This window comes from Muscardinus avellanarius (genome assembly GCF_963383645.1).
Source record: "Muscardinus avellanarius genome assembly, chromosome: 9".
In the NCBI taxonomy this organism is placed as follows: Eukaryota; Metazoa; Chordata; class Mammalia; order Rodentia; family Gliridae; genus Muscardinus; species Muscardinus avellanarius.
Window position 1 is genome coordinate 56,638,456 of NC_137795.1, and position 23,192 is coordinate 56,661,647.

At 35.7% G+C, this 23,192-nt stretch overlaps 1 protein-coding gene across 1 annotated transcript in view; it reads right to left on the reverse strand.

The window, feature by feature from the left end:
* SEMA3D (semaphorin 3D) overlaps positions 1-23,192 on the reverse strand; it is a gene marked incomplete at both ends in the record, with an annotated part of 140,803 nt that overhangs the window by 83,558 nt on the left and 34,053 nt on the right. The window contains 2 exons of the mRNA XM_080700828.1: positions 4,876-4,995; positions 14,383-14,445. Coding sequence (XP_080556954.1) covers positions 4,876-4,995; positions 14,383-14,445 — 183 coding nt within the window. The remainder of the gene's footprint in view (positions 1-4,875; positions 4,996-14,382; positions 14,446-23,192) is intronic.

Consider the following 23,192-nt stretch of genomic DNA (forward strand, 5'->3'; position numbering starts at 1 on the left):
TACAGAGTTTTATTATAGCCCTCATAGCATGAGGAAGAACCATTCAGCCCTACTTATATAAAGAAAGAGATAGAGGACATTGGATTATTTGTTTTGTTATGACACCATTGGACCAATAGTAACTATTGCTTCATTAAAAACAATTTAATAGCAATTTATACAGCAATTTAAATAGCCTGATTAACAACTGCTATTTTGCAGTTTTAAATATACACAGTTCAATGCCAGCAATAGAAATGGCATCTTATAGTTAAAAGGTACTAACCCAGTTCCAAGATCTTTATGCAGACAGTCTCATGGAATCTCACCACAAGCCTAACAGTGTAGCAACTTGAATAATCCCAGCTCCATAAGTGTAAAGCAATACTGAGGACTGAAGGGGCTCCATGTTTTATTTTCTTTCACTTAATACCAGGAAAAGGCAAAGTAGGAGTTCAGGGCTGTCTCCCAAGTTAACTAACACCTGTAACTGAGTCTCTGAGTTTCAAACTCATCTATTCAAAAATACATCGAAGTCAATTTATTGACTCACAGTGACCATGTAATCTGATCAAGACCAAGTGTGTTTAGTTTGAACAGATGAGCTCATGAAAAGTTATAGCAGAGCCTAGGTATATAAAAAAATCCATTAAGATTGCAATTAGGGAATGCTTCCCAACTGTAAATAGTGGCTTTTAAGTTTATGTTAAGCATATCTGTTGACTCTAAAGCCTATACTGGAATATTGTAAAGGGAAAAGTAAACTGAATCCTTGTGTCCAAAAAGATTATAATAAAAAGCTAGAAACTGTCTAGAAGAATTCATAGTAGATCCAATATACTATACAAACTCTTACTATTGTATGGATTTTTTATTTCTAATATAACATCACATTAAATTCTCAATACAATTGATAGTTGTAGGAACTGAGGACAAGGTCTCTTTTATAATTTTTTTAGAGAAAAGAGATAACAGAAGAACAAGTTTCCTTGAGCCAGTCAAGGGCACCAATTGGAAAATGAAGTAAAACAACAGATAATTCAATTCCCTTCTTGAGATAAACTCACTGAATTATATCATACTCTGGAAACTTCTATTTTTTAAGATTTGCCTCACAAAATTCGTTAGGCCTTATTAATTATGGAAAACATTTCTGTCATACACACACTGCTATAAAAGAGTTATGAGTAGATAAAAATTATGGCAGAAAGACATTTAATGATCACAATTAGGTAAGCTACCGTCAATATCATCCCCATTTAAATATGAGTTTGTAGTCAGGCATGGCGGCACATGTTTGTAATCCCAGTAACTTGGGAGGCTTGAAAAGGAGGATTGCAGGTTATTGGCCAGCCTGAGTTACTTAGTGAGAACTTGTTTCAAAATAATGAATAAGAAATAAGGCTGTGGGTGTAGCTTGGATAGAATGTTCCTGGATTCCATCCCCAATGCCACAAAATAAATAAATAAATGTTAGAGGCACCACCATGGAGAGGAGATGTCAGAGGAAAACACTTACTATTTCTAATACAATTAATGAACAGCAGACACTCTCAATATTGCAGGATCTCAGCATTTTATAACATGTAAGCTGAGCATTGGTGACACATGCCTGTAGTCCCAGTACTTGGGAGGTTGAGATTGAAGAATTGCAGGTTCAAGGCCAGTGTTGGCAATTTAGAGAAGCCCTTAAGCAACTTAGTGAGGCCCTGTTTAAAAAAAAAAAAAAAAAAAAGAGGATGCCGGGCGTGGTGGCATAGGCTTGTAATCCCGGTGCTTGGGAGGCAGAGACAGGAAGATCGCAGAGGCTGGAAGCCAGCCTCACTGGCTTGAGAGACCCTGTTTCAAAACAATATATATATATATATATATATATATATGTATGTATGTATGTATATTGGGTCAGGGAGTGTAGCCTGCAGAGTTAGAAGGGTTTCCAGGAACCCCAGCACCACCAAAAAAAAAAAAAAAAAAAGAGGGCCAGAGGTGTAACTCAGAGATAGAATGCCCCTGGGTTTAATCTCTAGTAACTAAAAGAAAAAAAAAATTCTATACACATACGTTTGAAATGTATGCCTCTTTGTCTTTCTGTGTTCCTGCTGCCTTATTAATATAAGTGAATATCGAGTGACTGCAACCGAGCAAAGGCTATGCCAAAGCTCATGCAACCACTTTCTCATTCTATACTCAGAATGACTCTGTGAGGTAGTTACTATTACTGTAGTCATCATTTTACTGAATTAAAAAAAAGAGCTTGTGAAGTTTATACCTTGTGCCTTAAGTTAAGAAGTTGGTAATGATTGGAACCCTATTTGAACTGTCTGTTCTCGAGCTACTATGAGAAGTTGTTGACAGCAGGCTTGTTTTCTCTCCTGAATTCTGGTCTCCATTGTCCTCTTGGCTTGACCTACCAAACGGGTCTGAAATGTCGAATGTGTAATCACTAATTCACCGTCTTCCCCACTAACTCGGTACTACTCTCTACTCTTACCTCAGTAAGCAGCAGCACACTCCAGCTCATGGCCTGCTCTCTAGGTTCCTAGCTATGTCCTCTTCTGCTTGCCTCAGCCACCTGAAAGAGCTTTTCCCAGAGTGCCTTCCTCCAGCCCTACTGTATCACTGTTCTCTTCCCAGCTATGTTAGGAGCAATCTTGCTATTTGCAAATGGAAAAGGCTTCTAAGTTTCTTAGAACTAATGAATTATTTTAAAAAGTTAATAATCTTGAAGCAAGGCTGCCATACAATTACCTGTATTCCCAAGCAGCCATAGATTCACAAGGCTCAATATCCCTGTTCACTCATAATTCTCTTATTCATAGAACTTGTAAATTTGACTGCCCCAGGGCTTCTTGACAGTCCCAAGCTCAGTAATTAGCTCCAACCAAATTCCCTTTCAGCACTTGTGACTTTTAAGGCGTTATGAAACACTATTTGCTTCCCTCAGCAGGTTTTGAGTTTGGCCTTTAGCCTCAGGCCTCAAAACACACCCAAGCTATGGGGCTATCTCAATATAATTACACCCTGTTCTATGAGCTACTGTTATATATTACTCCTTCATCAAAGCTAGGCAGGAGAACATTACACCAGCAACAAAGAATGATGGATTCAGTTCCCAAGTCCTCTAGTGGTTCAGAGATTTAACCATCAAGGTTGTTTTATTTTCAAACAGTTCAGTATGGACTGGATAGAGAGAAAAATCTATCCTGCCACAGTTGTGGGTTTGATCTCTGCATGAATCAGTTAAGTCAATGTAAAGAAACCTGTTCTGTAACTCTAGATTTTACTTTCAAACACCCAGCCAATTATCCTGCAAATATATGTTGGTATTCATAAGAAGTATATACATAAACATGAGGCTAACAGTCCATACAAAGACACAATTTAGAGAACACATTTTCTGAAGCTCAGTTGGACATGCCTGGTGTAGATGTAGACTGCCTTGGTTCACTGAGACTCAAATTTTGCTAACCTGTAGGTTAGAAAATATAATTGTGCTAACTTCATTAAGAGTGTGTGGAATTCCAGAAAAGTAATCCATGCGCTGTGCACAACAATATTATTCAAAGAGAACACGCTATTCAATTGTAGTTAAAAATTTTAAATCAGTGTATTTCTCATCGTTCCACAGAATACATTAACTGTCATTGATACAGCTTTTATTCCTTCTATATTAATTTTATCCCACAGAAATAAGTTCAGTATGATAATGACTATACAAATTTAAGAAAATCACTAAAATTCCCTTCACTTTATGATAGCATCCACTCTAATAAACATACATAAGCCAGGCGTAGTAGCATATGTCTGTAATCCCAGTTCTTGGGAGGCTAAAAGAGGAGGGTTGCTGGTTTGAGGACACCCTCAGCAAATAGATTCTAGTGAATCTACCAGGACCCTGTTTCAAAATCAAAATAAAAAATAAGGCTGATAGTGTAGCACCAAGATAGAATGTCCCTGAATTCAACTCTAGTATCATAAAAAGCAAAAAACAAACAAACAAAAAATGAAAATCATACATAACAGGTAAACTTTGTTGGATGGGAAAAATGCAATTATTTGTAAGATATAATTTCACTGCAATATTGAAGGAAAATCAGTTTTCATCAACAACATCATGATATCTGTGTGTTTGTGTGTGTGTGTAGTTATAAAGAAAACTTCAAGGGAAAGTGAAGGTGTACACATAGAGCCCATAGAGAATACTTTTTACATTTCATACTATTAACTTGATTGATTTATTAAGATTTTAATAAAATTAATTTTACTAAGTAGGTAAAATGTCTAATCAAACTGGTAATCCATAAAATGTCCAGTAACATAATTTCTTATACAGTTAATAAACTATAGTTTGTATATATATTTTAGTCTTTTTCAACCATTTTTTATGGTACTGGGGATTGAACCCAAAATACTGTACCCCAGAGCTATACCTCTAGCCCTATTTATTTTTTTATTTTGAAATAGGATCTCATCATGTTGCTGAAACTGGCCTTGAACCTGCAATCTTCCTGTCTCAGCTTCTCAAGTACTGGGATTAGAAGTGTTGCCCCGCCATGCTTTGCTCTAATTTAGTCTTTATATTTAACTATATCTTTTTTTTTTTTTTTTGTACTAGGGATGGAAACCAGGAGCATTCTACCTCTGAGCTACACCCCAAGCCCTATTTTTATTTTTTTATTTTTTTTTTAAATTTTGAAATAGAGTCTCACTGAGTTGCAAAGGTTCTCATTAAGTAGCTGGGGTTTGTGGTAAACCATGATCCTCCTGTCTCAGCCTCCCGAATGCTGGAATTACAAGGGGGCACCACCATGCCTGGCTTTTCTGTTTTATGTTATAGGCATTAAGTAACAAAACATTACAATAAGTTATATTAATTATACTACTGTATTATATTACCTCCTTGTAGAATCCAAGATCAATATATCCACATATTGGATGAAATGCTCCAGTTCCACAGACATATATGTGAGTCTTATTATAGGGTTGAAGTACTCGGATGAAATTTGCACATTCCGTCTATTGGGCATAAAAATTAAAAGGATTAACATAGAATTTAGAATTTTAAATTATTGTCCTTAATATAACTGTTTTTCAAATAGATAAGACACTAAAAACAATGAAAAATATGTATGAGAAGGTTTAAATACTTAGGGAAAAAGGCAAAACTATAGAAACTATGGAGTGACTCTTATGCTTTTAACAAATATAAAACTTTTAAACTTCACAGTATTAAAATCCAACGAATGGGTGTACATAAAATATGAATGAAACATCCACATATTTTTCAAGAAGTACATAGAGAATAATATCCATCTTCCTCTGCTGTTAATATATAATTTACCTCACATAGCTCCTACTGTTTGTACCACCATCCATCCTAGTTACATTGAACAAAACTGGATGCATATATATATATATATATATATATGTGTGTGTGTGTGTGTGTGTGTGTGTGTGTGTGTGTGTGTGTGTATCTGTATATAGTCCATTCTTATTAATCAAAATATTCTACCATTTATTTCCACTTATTTTCAAATACTACCAACTTTAAGAATTGGATTGTCTCCTATTAATTTCAAAAGTCTCCTTTGTTTTTTATGACAATTTTTATTTCAAATCAAATATCTCTTCTTGTTTTACAAATGCATATACCAAAAATATATTAATATATCCTCATTTATCTTTAGAATTTAATTATTTTCCATCCTCCACTTATTAATAAATGGTAGCTTTATATTTTTCAGAATATTCATATATATATATATATATATATTATATATATGTAATTTTCAGTTTTCCTGCTGTGACAACCTATCTTTACATAATCATTGGAAAACGTTTTTTTTTTTTTTTTTTTCTTTTGGTACTGAAGATTGAATCCGGGAGCATTCTACCTCTGAGCTACACCTGCCCCCTTTTACTTTTTATTTTAAAATAGTGACTTGTTAAGTTGCTGAGGTTGGCTTTGAACCTGTGAGAGCCCGTCTCAGCCGCCCAAGTACAGGGATTACAGGCATGCATCACTGTGCACCACTCTAAAAACACTTTCCTAACCATGGCTTCATGATTCCTGGACCCAACAACCCTGTGAGAAAATACTATGTTGTAGAATTTATCTAGAAAATTATTCTTTTTTGTGTGTGATACTGGGGATGGAACCCAGGGACATTTTACCTCCAGACTATACTACTAGACCTATTAAAAAAATTTTTTTGAAACAGGATTTGCTAAGTTGCTGAGAGCTACAATGAATTGCTAAAGCTGGCTTCAAACCGGTGATCCTCCTGTCTTAGTCTCTCAAGTACTGGGATTACAAGCATGCACCACCAAGCCTGGCCTTCTAGGTAATTATTCTATAAACAAGCCAAGCACATGTCTGCATAGTAAGCTGGACACACATGAAACCACTGATTTACATAAGAAAAATCATTTCTCCCTCTCTAACTGGCCATAGGTTCCTTACCAGTCAGCCAATGACATAATGATCACACTTGTAAGGGCTGGTGTGAAGATATATTAAAATAAATCTTTTAGAATGTTTTAGGATGTTTAAAAAATTAAATAAAAATTTAAAAAGGCAGAGAATGTCTTAACTGATAAAATTATTTTGATTGGTAATCCAATTTAAATAAGATAGTAAAGCACTTATTAACTATGCCTTTTATCCAGAGTTTAAACCAGGTAGCCTACAATTTTTGTCTCAAGAATTTGTCAATCCTAATTAATTAAATCTGCATATTCTATTACAGAAGAATGTCACATTAAATTTATTGAGCCTTTTTGTTTTTTGGTACTGGGAATTGAACTCAGAGGCATTCTACCTCTAAGCTACACCCCCAGCACAATTTTATTTTTTTATTTGGAAACAAGGTCTTGCTAGGTTATTGAGGGCCTTTCTAAATTACCAAAGCTAGCCTGTTTTTTTTTTTTTTTTTTTTTTTTTTTGGTACTGGGGATTGAACCCAGGAGCATTCTATCTCCTAGACTTATTTTTTTTTTTAATTTTTAAATAGAGTCTTACTAAGTTGCAGAGTGTTGAGACACTAAGTAGCTGTGATTAGCTAGCAACCTTCAATCCTCCTGTCTCAGTCTTCCCAGTACTGGGATTATAAGCATATGTCACCACACCTGGTTTATTGAGTCTTCTGCTCTCTGCTTCCGTAAAAACAAAGTAGTTGTTTAAGACTATGTGAAATGCCAACATTAGTCCTTCAGGTGGCTACACAGGTAAAGGTTTCCTTATCAAATAGGTAGGATCAGTACTCTTTACCTAGAGCAAGAGCATGTGTATAGTTGATCAGGTTGTACACTATACTGCAAAAGGCCATCCTGTGTTACTTAGGCTGCATACTGCAAAAGAATATCATATCTATGGATATGAAAATCACACTGCATATGTGTTTTTATCTTGAATATGTTCATGTTTAGCATTTTTTGTGTGTGTGGGTCTGGGGATGGAACCCAGGGGCATTCGACCTCCAAGCTACACCCCCTGCCTTATTTTTTATTCTTTATTTTGAAACAGGGTCTCACTAAGTTGCAGAGGGTCTCCCTAAGCAGCTGAGGTGGTCCGCAAACAACAATCCTCTGGTCTCAGCCTCCTGAATGCTGGTATTACAAGTGTGCACCACATGCCCTGCTTAGCATATGTTTTTATATGTTTAGTAGATGTAGACTGTTACGAAAGAAAATTTTATACTTACTAAATATTTTTGGCAGACCATCTTAAAATCATATTAGTTTCCATTTTTCTATTAAAAATCTAATAATGGAAACTTTGTCTTTTATCTACACAAAGGTACCATTCAGAACTATCTTTACATCTTTCACCATGTTAGGGAATTCTCAATAAAAACCTAATTTTAGAAAAAAACATGCTTTGTAAATGATTTTGAATACTGGAAATATATAAGAAAAACCAGGGCAAAAAGTGTAAAACTATATGTTTTCACCACATAAATGTTAGTACTGTCCTCCTGTCTAGGGTAGGAGGCTATCCAGCTTTGATTTTGCCCACTCATTCTCACCAACAGAACCTTTATTTCTTGATCTTTCCTCTATGAAGCAACTGATGTAAGGCTGAGGTACACAAGGGGTCATACCAAGGGAGGGGATGAATGTGACTGTGTGGCTGGAATAAGGTGGAGGTATTTCACTGCAAGGTGTTGAAACATTTTTTTATTTTTCAAAAGCACTGTTTTACCAAATAGTCAGTAGAGGGTGATCCAGGTTTCAAAACTTCTGAAAAAAAAATTCATATATAGAAATAAAATAACTCCCTTCCCAGATTATAAATTGTAAAATCAGAAAGTTTCTGAACTATGAGAGGCCCTGGGGGAGGTACCATGGATATTTTCTAGATTATAAAACAAAAAGAATGAATCACACCCAAAACATTTCACATTCTTGAGTTTTTCTAGGAGTATTTATTAAAATGCAACTAGCACCGGAAGTAACCTAGTAGGCCAGTTCCCTGGCTTGGTGAGATAAAAGTTAGGATTAGTTATGAAATCCCTCACCCGTCTGACTGGGTTGAAGTGGGGGTCGGGTATGGGTGAGTCTTGAATTATCTGGCATTGTTTACTAAGAGGGCAGCTCTGCTCAAAGCTTTCTACAGGGAGGTTGACAGAGGAAAGTTTCCTAAGTAGCCTGAAGACAAGCAGTAGGCATTGGGCGCAAAAAGGAAAGAAACCTGTGATCAAGGATAGTAAGAGATAAGATCTTTTATTTTAAACTATGCCTGGAGCCAAGCATTTCAGCCAAAGGACCATTGCTGTGTTGACTTTATAATTACTTCCCTTTTAATTCATGACTTCATTTTTTTCAAGTCTCAAAGATTGATTAAATGCTGTTTTCTTTATATACACAAAGTTTCAAAGTTTTACTCGAATAGCTTGATCAATAATTAACTTGATTTAATTCACTTAGCCACTTGCATGGCTATTAATGGTAGAATAGTTCTCTGAGGCATGAAGAAAGATAACTTTGAGAAGCAGCTTTTTAAAGTTTCCCTGAAAGCTGAATAATTTGTTAGCTATTGCCCACAATGGCAATAGTTGCATGTAACCAAACAATCTAGCAAGTAATGTATTCAACTTTGGAAAAGTGTTGAATTTCTCCTTTCTTTCCTATTTGTCTACCTATTCTTTCAACTTATACCATCCTACCCCCACTGAAAGAGAGACCCAAAACACATATTGACTTCTAAAGTCTCTCAAGTAATATAAGAAATTTTAATATTTTATTTATTTTATGCATTCATATATATACAAATAAATAAAACAAATCTAAAGTTGGATTAATATTTGAAGAAAAGACAAATATCTAGTAGCATGAGAATCTAGAATTTTCATTTCTCTTCAGGTACACAGAAAGATATTAGCAAACACTAATCGTAATTCTTAAGAGTTACATAGAGTCCAATAAAGCCCAGTAGAGTTTTATATGTAATTCTGATTACTGACTTACAATCAATCCAAATGTATTTAAGTTATATATGGAAAGGCATTTATTAATTAGGAGCCTGGTTATTTTCTTTGGTGATGGTTGGCATTGAACCCAGGGCCTCATGCATACTACTCAAAGGTTCTATCTCTGAGCTGCACAGCTCTCTAAGGTCTGTTTTAATTATTAATGTATTTTCAGAATACTGTGGCCATTAAACTTTTATTTTGCGGTACTGGGAATGTAACCCGGGTGTCATTCTACCTCTGAGATACACCCCCAGACCTATTTTGTATTCTTTATTTTGAAACAGGGTTTCACTAAGTTCCAGAGGACCTCACTAAGTAGCTGAGGATGGCTGTGAACCTGGGATCCTCCTATCTCAGCCTCCCAAATTCTGGGATTATGAGCAGGGGCCACCAATGCCCAGCTCAAAAAAATAGAAAATTTTAAACTACATTATATATTTGGAGTTTGTACTAGTGAAAGAATTCCAAGTTAAAACAGCAAAAATATTTTTCTTTTTGTTGGCAAATATTATATGTATTTATTTTATTCATTGCTGTGCAATTGTAATACATATTTACTGACTATAGCATCCAATATTAACAAGAGTATGGGGAAATACAGTCCCTTGAAAATTACACACTGCTGGTTACAATATATGAGACAAAACTCTTTGGAGAGCAATTTAACAATATGTATACAAGAGGTTTCATATTCTTAATTAGTAAGTCTATACCATTCTTAAATATCTTCACAATATTTACATATAAGGGTTTTCATGTGCAGCATCATTTGGAATAGGAAAAATTGGCCATATACCAGATTTCTAACAATAGTGGATTGATGAAATAATGTATATAGGAATGCAGTGTTGCTATTAAAAGTAGTGTTATAAAAAGGAATTTAATGACATGGGAAAATGCTCATGGCAGTCTGCAAAGTGGAAAGAAATGTTTTAAGCAACTATGTATACAATGATTTCATTCTGAAAAATAGTAAATAGATAAGACAGAAGAATAAACATCAACATGTCACCAGCTATCTCTGCGCAGTGTCTATGGGGGCGGAGGTATTTACAAGTGACTTTTTCTTTCTTTTATGTAATTTGCAAATTTTCTAACTTTTTAGACAATTTCTGTGTTTTAGTTGTAGCCTTTCTTAAAAAGTAAAAAAAAAATACTATAAACATATGCCATTATAGGTGGAAGATTCTTCATTTCATTTCTTTATTGGCAGGGCTGTGCACCTCTCGTTAAACTGACAGAAGGCCCTCTATTTGGGCCTTCTTTTCGCAGCTGAGCAGTCAAACCCAAACTTTACAGGTAGGACTAATGACATTTCACTTGTGATCTTCTTTTGAGTAACCTTCTTCTAAATAGAAACAAAATACTGCCAAATATCTTTCTGTCCTCATTCCCTTTCTTGGATTAAAGTGAGGGACTATGTCCCAGAATGTGGAATAGTTCCCTATTGTTTTCCTCATCTTACAAAGCCTCCCCATCCCAATTAACTAACTTTCATTATGGTAAATTATTCACTGTTTAACAGTTATATAGTACCTTTGTGTAAAGGGACAGTCTTTCCAAACACTTGTTAATCCTAAACACACTCTTGGGAAGTAGGTAAAAATTACTAGGGAGGAGGGAGGAGCGAGGGTCATGCCAAAGGCAATAAAAGATGTCAGTAAAACTACAGACTTGTCTCAGTTTTCTGCTGGTCAAAATCTACGCAATGCTGCTTAAAATGAAGATATGTGCTATGGTTATACTGAAAAGAAAAATGATTTGAGAGATACGGTTCATAGGCCTTACATATAGATTTTATAGTGTTATACAGGAATATACAGACTATGTGGCTAGACTTTTGGATTCATTTCCTGTCTCTTTAACAGCTGGGTGATATCGGGCAAATAATTTAATTTTTTCTGGCTTTAGTTTTCTAAAATTAAAAGGGAGAAAAGGGAGTAATAATAAAACCTAAAGATTGTAAAGATTAACATAGTAAATGTTAAAGCAGTGTTAGCTACTATCAGTAATTCTAAAATAGAATCTTGTTTTAAAGTAAATTAAAAATGAAGAGACAAGCCAGGTATAGTGGTAGATGGCTATAATCACAGTATTTGGAAAGCTAAGACCCAAGACAGGAGGATGGCAGGTTTGAGGCCAACTGTAGAAACATGTTGAGATCCTCAGCAATTTGGTGAGACCCTGTTTAGAAATAAATTTAAAAAACCAGGTGTTGCTGGGCGTGGTGACACACGCTTGTAATCCCCGCGCTTGGGAGGCAGAGACAGGAGGATCGCGCAGGTTCGAAGCCAGCTGTGCTGGCTTAAGAGACCCTGTTTCCAAATAAAAATAAGTATAAAAAATAGGTCTGGGAGTGTAGCCCAGAGGTAGAAGGGCTAGAAGGGCTTCCAGGAACCCCAGTACCACCAAAAAAAAAAAAAAAAAAAAAAAAAAGAGCCAGGTGTGGTTGGCACACTTCTAATTCTAGTTCTTGAGAGGCCAAGATAGTAGGATCTCGGTTCTTGGACAGCCTCACTTAGTGAGGCCCTCTGCAACTTAGTGACACCCAGTTTCAAAATAAAAAAAATAGAAAATAGGGCTGGGGGTATAGTCCCACAAAAAATAAAATTAAAAACAAAATATGAATTTAAAATAAAATAAAAGAACAGAGGCAGTAGCTCTGAAGTAGATTGCCCCGGGTTCTATCCACGGTACCCACTATGCCCAATAAAAGAAGAGACAAAAACATGCATTTTGTAAATCATTATCAAATTTTACAGATGGAGAAAAGTCACTAAAATTTCAAATTCTATGTTAGAAGTGTGATTACAAGCTAGGCTTAATAATTAGCCCAGAAACAGAATTGAATTAGATGAGCATGTCCTGCTTACAAAATCCTACATGCTCAAGGATGCCACTTTCGGAAAAGTTTGTCACCTTTTGCTTTAACTTCATAAGCAGGACAATGAAGTTACTAAATAACTCAACATTGTGAATGAACTGAAGCAGAACACTGTCACAACTTAAAACTTCCTTCATTGACCTTGAGTGTTTACTCTTCATCTAACCCATGGGAAAAAATTGACATTAATTTATTGGAAAAAACCAAAAACATCCTTTTCCTACTTGCCTCTTTATTAAGCAAATACCAATGAAACAAAATATAAACATACTCACACAGGCTACTGTTCATTTCAAATACTGTTCATTCAACATAATTTATGTTCATTCAAAATCATTTTGAAAACTCTCATAACAAAAGCATCCTCCCCGTGAATTCAATGAGGAGCCAATGCTTTTGCAGGGCTGGGGGCTGACTTCGTGTTGAGATACTGAACAGAGTGAAGACACTGGAGTCACGGGAAGAAGAACAATATATCTAGGCTAATTTAAAACCTTGGTTTTTAGTAAAATGAAAGCAAAACTGTCTTCTGTTGCTTTGGACACTGGCATGCTCTGATATATTTCTGTTACCATATATGTGCCTGAATAGACCTTATTTAATGGCAACATATCAAGGATAACCACAAGTTTCATTCTGTGCCATCCATTAGGCCAAAAGGCCCATAAGCATAGATACCATATCAGTTTTATATATACATAGTGATGCATATATTTATTTTCTTTAAAAATATGTGTTGAAAAATAAATGAATAAATGAATCAATCAGCCTGTTGTTTCAGGTTCCTAGTCTCGCGGATTCATTTAGGCATATGTCATACTATCATACTCCTGGTAATTTTTTAATCTAATTGTGCTTTTTTGTTTGGTGGTACTGGGGTTCCTGGAAGCCCTTCTACCTCCAGGCTACACTCCCAGACCTATTTTTACATTTTATTTGGAAACAGGGTCTCCTAAGCCAGTGTGCGCGGCTGGCTTCGAACCTGCGAGATCCTCCTGTCTCTGCCCCCCAAGCGCAGGGATTACAAGCGTGCACCACTACGCCTAGCTAATTGTGTTTTCATATACCACACACTACCTGTTATTATTGAGTATGAAATAATACTCCTGTGGTATTGCAGTGAGAAGAAATATTAAAGGGTGTTCTAAAAAGAAGTCTCAAGGTATCTGGGTTTCTGCTCAAGGTTGGTCTTTTCTCACCTTGAGTTCTATTCAGGATGTGATTCTTTTTCCTCCCCCCAAAATCAGTTTTTCCCATCGCCACAATGCAAGAAGGCAGGGCAGAACATATAGCATCTGGCCTGAACCAGAATGCTAAGCAGAGGAGAGGGGCCAGTCCTTGCTGGAGGGAAAGCAGGTAACTAGTGTGGAAAGGACTGCAAGATAACTTGCCCAGTACTGAAGAATGCAGGAGGGCCTGAGCCAAAGACAAATACTTAGTCATACCTGGCTAAGGTGTGCTCTGGCCTTTAGGATAGTTCACACTAGAAAGTTATATTAAGACTATCCTGTTATCTTTTATGAGTTATTTCATGCAATTATTGTTAAGTAAATTTTAGAGTAAGTCATTTCTAGTTCTTATGCCAGAATCCCGTGTCATTGGTTCTCAACCCATTCTTGTTACCTTTATGTCACCATGTTAAAGAAGTTTTCTATTTAATAGGTTTAGTAACAACTTAAATGAACTTAAGCATCAATTATATGTTTGTGATGCTAAAATAACAGATGGATTTGTATACATTTATGAAATACATGCACATAAATATTTCTTGAAATACTGTATTTTCTGATTGTTTATTTTCAAGCATTTTAATTTGCTTCTAATATTTTTGTGAAGAATTCATAATTAATACATTAGAAAGTATAATAAATATAAATTTCTAATTTTTATGAAAGGAACATTTTGTCATATATTAATTTTTGTAGAAAAATTATATTTTATTGTTTTAAGAATAATAAATATATTGCTTCATAAAAGTAAATATATATGTTTGCCATCATATCAGTACTAGTTTAACAATATTTAATTTTAAAGTTTCATACTTACATTGGCATCTTTCCCAGCTAATTTACATAATTCCACCCGTTCCTTTGCAGCCGGCCAATAAATCTGTAAAATATTTCAAAGTACGTTAGAACCTGAATATCCACAATACTCTAATGCCCTACACTTTTACTTAAAGACATGAATGTATGATACTAAAGAATAGGCTTTAATCATGTCATTAGACTCAATGTGAGAGTCTAATGCTTTGAGATTTAAACATCTCTAAAGCCTCCCCCTCCCAATCCCGGTAAAGTTTCTAAGAGAAAACTGCAGGGACATCCATTCCTATTTATTAATCTTCTTGTTTCTCTTTTAGTATATGTAATAATGGACAAATTATTTTTAGAGGGGCCTAAGTTCTTAGGGCAATGTCAATAGAATTTCATATGAGCATTTGTCTACATAGGAGGCTGTGCTTATCTGTTTTTCTGTGTTGACTCAGAGTGGCATGCATTATGAGCATGTGTGATGAGGTGCTGGAAATAGCTCTCTGTCACACGCATAAGTAATCGCTCCAAGCAAGGGACCAGTGTGAATTTGCTGACAGTATTTCACAAGCATGGACACATCTGTCAGGCACATCTGTCACTAAGCTAAATACTTTAGAAGCACTATCTTATTTAAATTTCATAGTGACCTAATTAAATATCTGTACTTCTTCCTCTCATTTTTAGAACAGAAAACTTAGTCATTTAGCCATTAAATAACATGTCGAAGGACACAAAACTGGTCTGTGGCATAGCCACAATCTGATTCAAATTCTATTTGTCTTCTGAACTGGGAGTCTAAGCCACTACATAATAAATGTTATTTGGGCAACTGGTTAAGGTCAAGGGCACCAACCCTCTTGATTGGTAGCTTTTAATCATGCTAGACAGTGGTCAATTTATCAGAAAGGCTTTTTTTTTTCTTAAATAAAGTTTCGTGATTCTGCAAAGTAAGGTTCAGTTACATTAGTCCATTACCTTGACAGAAAGAAATGTTATTACCTATAGACAAGAAGAAACAAGAAAAGCAAGCTCAGAGTTGCTTATAATGTATGCTCCTGAGGTCCCGACAGACATTTATTATGTTTCTCACCAATGTTAGAAGAAAATGTTTTAATGGATGAGAAAAAACATATCCTGAGGCAATACACTGAAAGTGACTTGTTAAACCTGAAATTAACAAAGGAGTTAGGAGTCACCAATGTTTATATGATATTATCTTTATAGTGAAATTTTGGGCTTTTGTCTGAGTAAAAGAGAAAAAGCACTCAAAATTCTCATAATGAAAAATACAGTGAAAGCATTGAAATTTTAAAATGAAGCAAGTTGGTTCACTTAGAGAACATTTTAACAATCTACAAATCATGACCTGACAGTATATATTGGCAGGTGGTTCAACCAGCAGTTGGTCACAAAAAGAACCTGAAAAAAAAGTTATTTATTAAAAAATAGTTTAAATCACTGTTGTCCTTTCATGCAGTGTGTGTGTGTGTGTGTGTGTGTGTGTGTGTGTGTGTGTGTGTGCGCGCGCGCACGCTATTAGGGATTGAACTCAGAGGTATTCTACCTCCAAGATATATCCCCAGCCATTTTAATTTTGGGTCTATTTTGAAACAGGATTTCATTAGGTTGCCAAGAGTCTCAATATTCTAGTAAGGCTATCCTTGAACCTTCAATTCACTTGTCTTAGCCTCCCAGGTACTGGAATTACAGGTATGTGCACCATGTCTGACTCATTTACTTCGTAACAGTAACCAGCAGCCAAGTGTGAATTAACTATGGTAATAAAATCAGTATGGATAGAATAAAAGCAATATGGATAGATCTTAGTAATTCACTAGTAGGTAGCCCCCTCCCCCATTATACATAGCATGTTTCCTTTAGAGTAAAATAAAATTGGCATATTTTATGTATACATGAAGAGAGATTCAGAAAAAATGGCTATTCGGAAGAGATTGGGCCAGGTGTGTAGGGAAACGTTTATAACCAGGATAAGGGAGACTGAGACTGGAGGATCACGGTCCGTGGACAGCCTCAGCTCCTTAGCGAGGCCCTCTGTAACTTAGTGAGATCCTTTCAAAATTAAGAATAAAAAATAGGACATGGGGGTGTGACTTGGAGGTCAAAAGCCCCTGGATTCCATCTCCAGACACAAGAATAAGAATAAGAATAAGAATAAGAATAAGAATAAGAATAAGAATAAGAATAAGAATAAGAATAGGAATAGGAATAGGAATAGGAATAGGAATAAGAATAGGAAGAAGAAGAAAAAGAAGGAGAAGGAGAAGAGGAGGAGAAGGAGAAAGAGAAGGAGAAGAAGGAGAAGGAGAAGATGAAGAGAAGAAGAAGAAGAAGAAGAAGGAGGAGGAGGAGGAGGAGGAGGAGGAGGAGGAGGAGGAGGAGAACAAGAATAACAAGAACAAGAATAACAATAACAAGAACAAGAACAAGGAGAGGAGGAGGAGGAGGGCAAGGTGGAGGAGGAGGAGATTGGGTATGTTCAGGTTGATAAGGCCGGAAACACACCAAGTCCTATATAATTGTGTTTTCCTATCTCTCTGAATCTAATTATGATCTATATTTACAATGCACCATAAAAGTATATTGAAAAAATAAAGAAAAATGGTCCCTCAAAAGAAAAGGGACGTGTTGTTGGTAAAGAACAGGTCATTACCAATCATAGCTTTTGTTCTTGATGATGTGTTTTCAGGTATTTAATACATAATTTAAAACAAGTATGTAATGTTTTAGTAAATAGATATGAAAATGAACCATGCAAGAACAATTGGTGATAGCCAAGAACTCAGAATCATGAAGTCCTAAATAAATAAAAATTAAAAGTAAACACTGCAGCTGGCAGGAGATTTGAAAGTTTTCTCAAGCCTTTGTATATTTGCTTTCTGTTTGACTTTAACCATTAGCAGAAAGATACTTATCTGGGTATTCTTTCTCTCTTTTAAAAATAACATCTTGTTTCCTATTTTCTCTCTAGCTTTCACATATGAGAGAATAAACATAAGAGTCTTATCATAAAAGTATAAAAATAAAAATTAGGAAAAGAAAAAAATAACATCTTGAATTTATAGTCTTTGCTTTTTTTTTTTTTTTTTTTTTTTTTTTTGTAGTACTGGAGATGGAATCCAGGGGCATTCTACCTCTGAGCTACACCCTCAGCCCAATTTTTTATTCTTTATTTTGAAACAGGGTCTCACTGAGCTGCAAAGGGCCTCACTAAGTAGCTGAGGCTGTCCGCATACCACAATCCTCCTGTCTCAGCCTCCCAAATGCTGGGATTACAAGTGTGTGCCACCATGCCTGGCTCTTTGCTTAATATTTGAACTTATCTACTCAGATACTGCATTTTTTTCTTACTGATTTTAGTTTTATTATTAAATTGTGGTAAAATACACATAATATAAAATTTATCATCTTCACTATTTTAAATGTATAAGTCAGGAAGTTTAAGTACATTTACATTGTTGACTAATGACTTTCCAAAACTTTTTCATCTTGTAAAACAGAAATGCTATACCTTTGAGTGGAGGTGTTTTCTAGATATTTTTTCCCAGTGAATTTATCTTTGGCATATAGAAAAGCTTCTGATTTTTTAAGGTTGATTTTTTTATATACAGACACTTTGATTAACTTGTTGATCAGTTCTAAAAGCCTTTTGGTTGAGTTTATTGAGTCTTCTAAGTATAGGATCATGTCATGTGTATATATAGTTTCTTTTCTTCTTTTCTATTTGTACTCCTTTGATTTCCTTCTCTTGCCTTATTGCTCTGGCAAGAGTCTCAAGTACTATATTGAAAATGAGTGGTGATAGTGGACATTCTTGTCTTTTTCCTGATTTTAAGGGAAACATAGTTTTTCTCCATTCAATATGACATTGGTGGTGGGCCTATTATATATTGCCTTTATGATGCTGAGTTATATTTTTTCTATTTTAATTCTCTGCTGTATATTTAGCATGAATGAATGAGTGTTAAATTTTGTTGATTGCTTTTTCAGCATCTATTGAAATGATCATGTGCTTTTTGTTCTTTGATCTGTTTATGGTGAATTACATGGATTGTTTTCTTTATGTTGAACCAGAGTTGCATACCTGGGATGAACCAGACTTGGTTGTGGTGTACAGTTTTCTTGTGGTCATGAATGCATGTTGCTAGCATTTTGTTTAGAAGTTTTTCATCAAATCTATCAAAAATATTGGTTTGTAGTCTTTTTGAGCTGTTATTATTTGGTATTAATGTAATGCAGGCTTCATAGACTGTATTTGGGAGAGTCTCATCTCTTTTTATTTTATGGAATAAATTGAGAAGTATTGGGATTAGATCTTCTATAAAGGTTTATAAAATTTGGCTGGGAAACTGGATGGGTTTTTCTTTGATGGTAGACTATTTATTGCTGTTTCAATCTCTTTTAATAATATTGGTCAGTTTCAATTTTCTTTTATCTTCTTGATTCAATTTAGGAAGATTGTATGTTTCTAGAAGTTTGTCAATTTCTTCTAGGTTTTCCATTTAGTTAGTGTATAGTTTTTCAAAGTAGTTTCTACTAATTCCTGTATTGCCATGTTGTCTGTGGTAATATCACCTTTTCATTTCTTATTTTAGTAATTTGGGTTGATTCTTTCTTTTGGTTAGGTTAGCTAATGGTTTACCTATCTTGTTCATTTTCATTTTTTTGAGAAACTAGCCGATGGTTTTGTTAATTGTACTTATAATTATTTATTTACTTATTTATTTACTTAGTTGTTCTCTACTGCATTGATTTCTGCTCTGATTTTAATCGTTTTTTGTCTTCAACTGGCTTTAGGATTAGATTATTCCTGCTTTTCAAGGGTGTTGAGGTGAGTTGTTTATTTGGTGATTTTCTGTTTTTTTTTTTTTTTTTTTTTTTTTTTTTTTTTTTTTGCAGTACTAGGAATGAAACCCAGGGTCATTATACCTCTGAGCTATACCCAAGCCCTATATTTTAGCCATTTATTTTTATTTTTATTCTTTTTTTGGTATTTGGATGGAACCCAGGGTCACTGTAATTCCAAGCTATACCCCAGCACTATTTCTTAGTCTTTTTTATTTCTGAAACAGGGTCTAGTCTTTTTTTTTTTTTTTTTTTTTTTTGGCTCTGGGGACGGAACCCAGGGGCATTTGACCTCCAAGTTACATCCCCTGCCCTATTTTGAAACCGGGCCTCACTGAGTTGCAGAGGGTCTTTCTAAGTAGCTGAGGCTGTCTGTGAATAGGAATCCTCAGGTCTCAGCCTCTGGAATGCTGGGATTACAAGCATGTGCCACCAAGCCCGACTCTAATCTTTTTATTTTTTGCAACAGGGTATCACTGAGTTGAGAAGGGACTCAGTAAGTAGCTGGGGCCGTCCGTGAACCATGATCCTCCAGTCTCAGCCTCCCAAATGCTGGGATTACAAGCATGCGCCACCATTCCTGGTGATTTTCTGTTCTTATGTGAAAACACAGTGCTATGAATTTCCCTCTGCATACTACCTTCAAAGTATTTCAGAGATTTCAATATGTTGTATCTCTAGTTTCATTTGTTTCTAGGAAATTTTTTTTTTACTTCTTCCCTTACTTTTCCTGTGACTCATTCCTCATTCTGCAGTATGGTTTTCAGTCTTCATATATTTAAGAAGTTTCTCTGGGATTTCTAGTATTATCCATAATGGTCTGAAAAGATGCAGGGGGTTATGTCATATTTTTTGAAATTTGTAGTGCTTGCTTTGAGGCCCAGGAAATGATATATTTTGGAGAAGGTTCCAGGAGCAGCTGAAAAGAATATGTATTCAGCTGTAGTTGGATAAAATATTCTGTATATATCTAGTAAGGCACTTGGTTCATGGGGTCTTTACTAATATTTGTCTAGAAAATTAGTCTAGTGGTTTGAGAGGAGTCTTAAAGTCTCTTATTTTATAAAAGTGGTTGTACATTTGAAGCATAAATATTGACTATCATTATATTCTCTTGTTGGATTGTTCTTCTTAACAGTAAAAAATAATGGCTGTTGTCTCTTCTGATAAGTTGAGGCATGAAGTCTATTTTGTCTGATATGAGAGTTGCTTCCCCTGCTTGTCTTAGAGATTCATTAGCATTATGCTAAGATCAGTCAGTCACAAAAAGTGAAAGTTGGATTTTCTCCCTCATATGCAGAATCTAGGGAGTAGGAACTTGGACACAGGAGGAACTTCAGAAAAAGCAGGAGAAATCTTAGATGAATAAAGAAGGTGACTCAACTGAGGAAGATGGCAGGGGGGAAGAGGAAAACACCTCAGTGGCCATGGTTATATATGCAAACTTATCAAAGCCAATCACTGTGCTGAGCGTGGGAAGTAGGGAGGAGGGGATGGGTGGGAGTTGGAGGAGGGCTCAGAGAGTACTGTGTGTATGTATGACACTATCACCCTGAGCTTCAATAAAATGTATAATTACAATGCACCAGTAAATTTTTAAAAAGGAAATGCTATACCCATATTTTAAGGAGCAGGTAGGCTAAAATGGAGCAAAACCTGAAGAACCAGAGGGAAGAGGTTAAACAGTCTCTTTGAAATAAATCAGCTTTGGTTGGAAAACTACAGGGCTATCTATCAGAAGGCTCAGCCAGCTGCAGTGCCTACCTAGCTGTTCTGCCTGTGGGAAGTAGAGGAGACAACAGACTTACTAAGATGTGTGCAGGGTACTAAGATGCTGTGTGAAAAGAAATGCATATGCATCAGGGGAAAGGTTTCCAGGCTGCATAAAACCCGCCTGTGGAAGACCCACACCATCTTCCACTACTGTAAACTGACCCCCCTCTCTCTGGAGCATAACTTCTTTGTCTCATGCCATTTTTCATGCAGGGAAAGTGGCCCTTTCTCCCCCTCTGTCATAACCTGATCCTTTCTCTGAAATTTGACTCTTTTTATCATGGCCTATTTTTTTATTACTGTGCCCCACTTTCTCAATAAACTTCTTATATTCCCTCTATTCATGCCATCTGCGTGAATTATTTCCACACAGAGGACAAAGACTAAGGTACTGCCCCATAATATTTATACTGTGGAAAGATCATCACTGGTTAACAATTTTACAAAGGACACATATTATTGGACTGAAAATAGTATATAGAACTCATATCTACAATCTTTCAATTGGTTTAATCTTAACTTCTTGTATTTGATTTCTAGTTTAGATTCAGACTTCTTTAAGACATTTTAATATGTCAGGTTCCATTCTTTCCATTTTTTATGATGGTCAGATATATCACATTTCATAAATAAAATTTGGAAATAAATGTATAGTTTTGTTCAGGGCTATTTCTTATTGGTATTAATGTTATAAAAAAAGAAAAAGTAAAATATAGCACTTATATTACATGAATGAGTCTTAATGAGCACAAAGATTATCACAGGTTTCTATTTTTTTAACCTCAAGTTTAGGTACTAAGTGTATAAAGTAAATTATGAGATAGCCGGTTGTGGTGGTGTATGCTTGTAACCCCAGCATTTGGTAGGCTGAAACCAGAGGATTATAGTTCTCCGACAGCCTCAACTACTTAGCGAGGCCCTTCAATACTCAGTGAGACCCTTTTCAAAAATAAAAGACTAAAAACTTAAGGCTGGCCGGTCGTGGTGGCACAAGTTTGTAATCCCCGAGCTTGGGAGGCGGAGACAGGAGGATCGCACTGGTTTGAAGCCAGCCGTGCTGGCTTAAGAGACCCTGCTTCCAAATAAAAATATAAAAATAGGTCTGGGAGTGTAGCCTGGAGGTACAAGGGCTTCCAGGAACCCCAGTACCATAATAAGTAAATAAATAAATAAATAAATAAATAAATAAATAAATAAATAAGGCTGGGGGTGTAGCTCAGAGGTAGAATGCCCCTGGGTTCCATCCCCAGTACTGCCAAAAATGAAGAAGAATAATAGTAAGTTATGAGATAAATGATGTCTCTAAAACTGAGTTTGAATATATTTATTGGTGACTCTAAAATAAGTTATCAAAAAAATGACAAAATGTGGAATCAATCTTTATATCCTTTATAAAATCTAAATGAAGATTCTGGAGCTAATGTGGAGTAGTCGCTGTTCTTTAAGCATCTGTTCAGTAGACACATTAATGAAAGCCATCTGAATGTGAGCAAGGCACGGAACTAAGGCGCTCAGACCTGAGAGGGAAGACAGGGTGATAAGCAGTATCACTCCTTTTCCATGGGAATTAGAGAGAGAAGATGCACACAGGAGACAGCCTGTGCCAGGGAGCAGTAAGGAGCATTTAGTGGTAAACAGAATCACAGTCCCTATTTTGTGTGTGCGTGAGGTGCTGCAGATTGAACGCAGGAGCACTCTACCTCTGAGCTACACTCCCAGCTCTTTCTATTTTATTATTTCTATTTTGAAAGAGTCTTGCTAAATTGCTGAGGCTGATCTCAAATCTGCCATTCTCCTGTCTCAGCCCCTCCAGTATTGGGATTGCAGGAGTGTGCATCACACCAGGATTCAGTCCCTATTTTTGAGTCATTGTTTGAATTATTTTTCTTACTAGTTTCAAATTTAATGCAGTAAATTTTGACTTAGCTTAATAGCTTCAGCTCCAGCTTCATCTTGGTTTGGTCACTGAAAGAGCAATCACACCCCCCCCCCTTTGCCAAGAAATGCATATCACTACACAGTGCTTTTATGCTTTTGTTGTACATTTTCAGATTATTTTTTTGGTACTGGGGGTGGAACCCAAGGGCTTTTCTATCTTTGGGCTATACTCCCAGACCGATTTCATATTTTATTCGGAAACAGAGTCTCACTTAATTGCTAAGAGCCTAACTAAGTAGCTAAGGT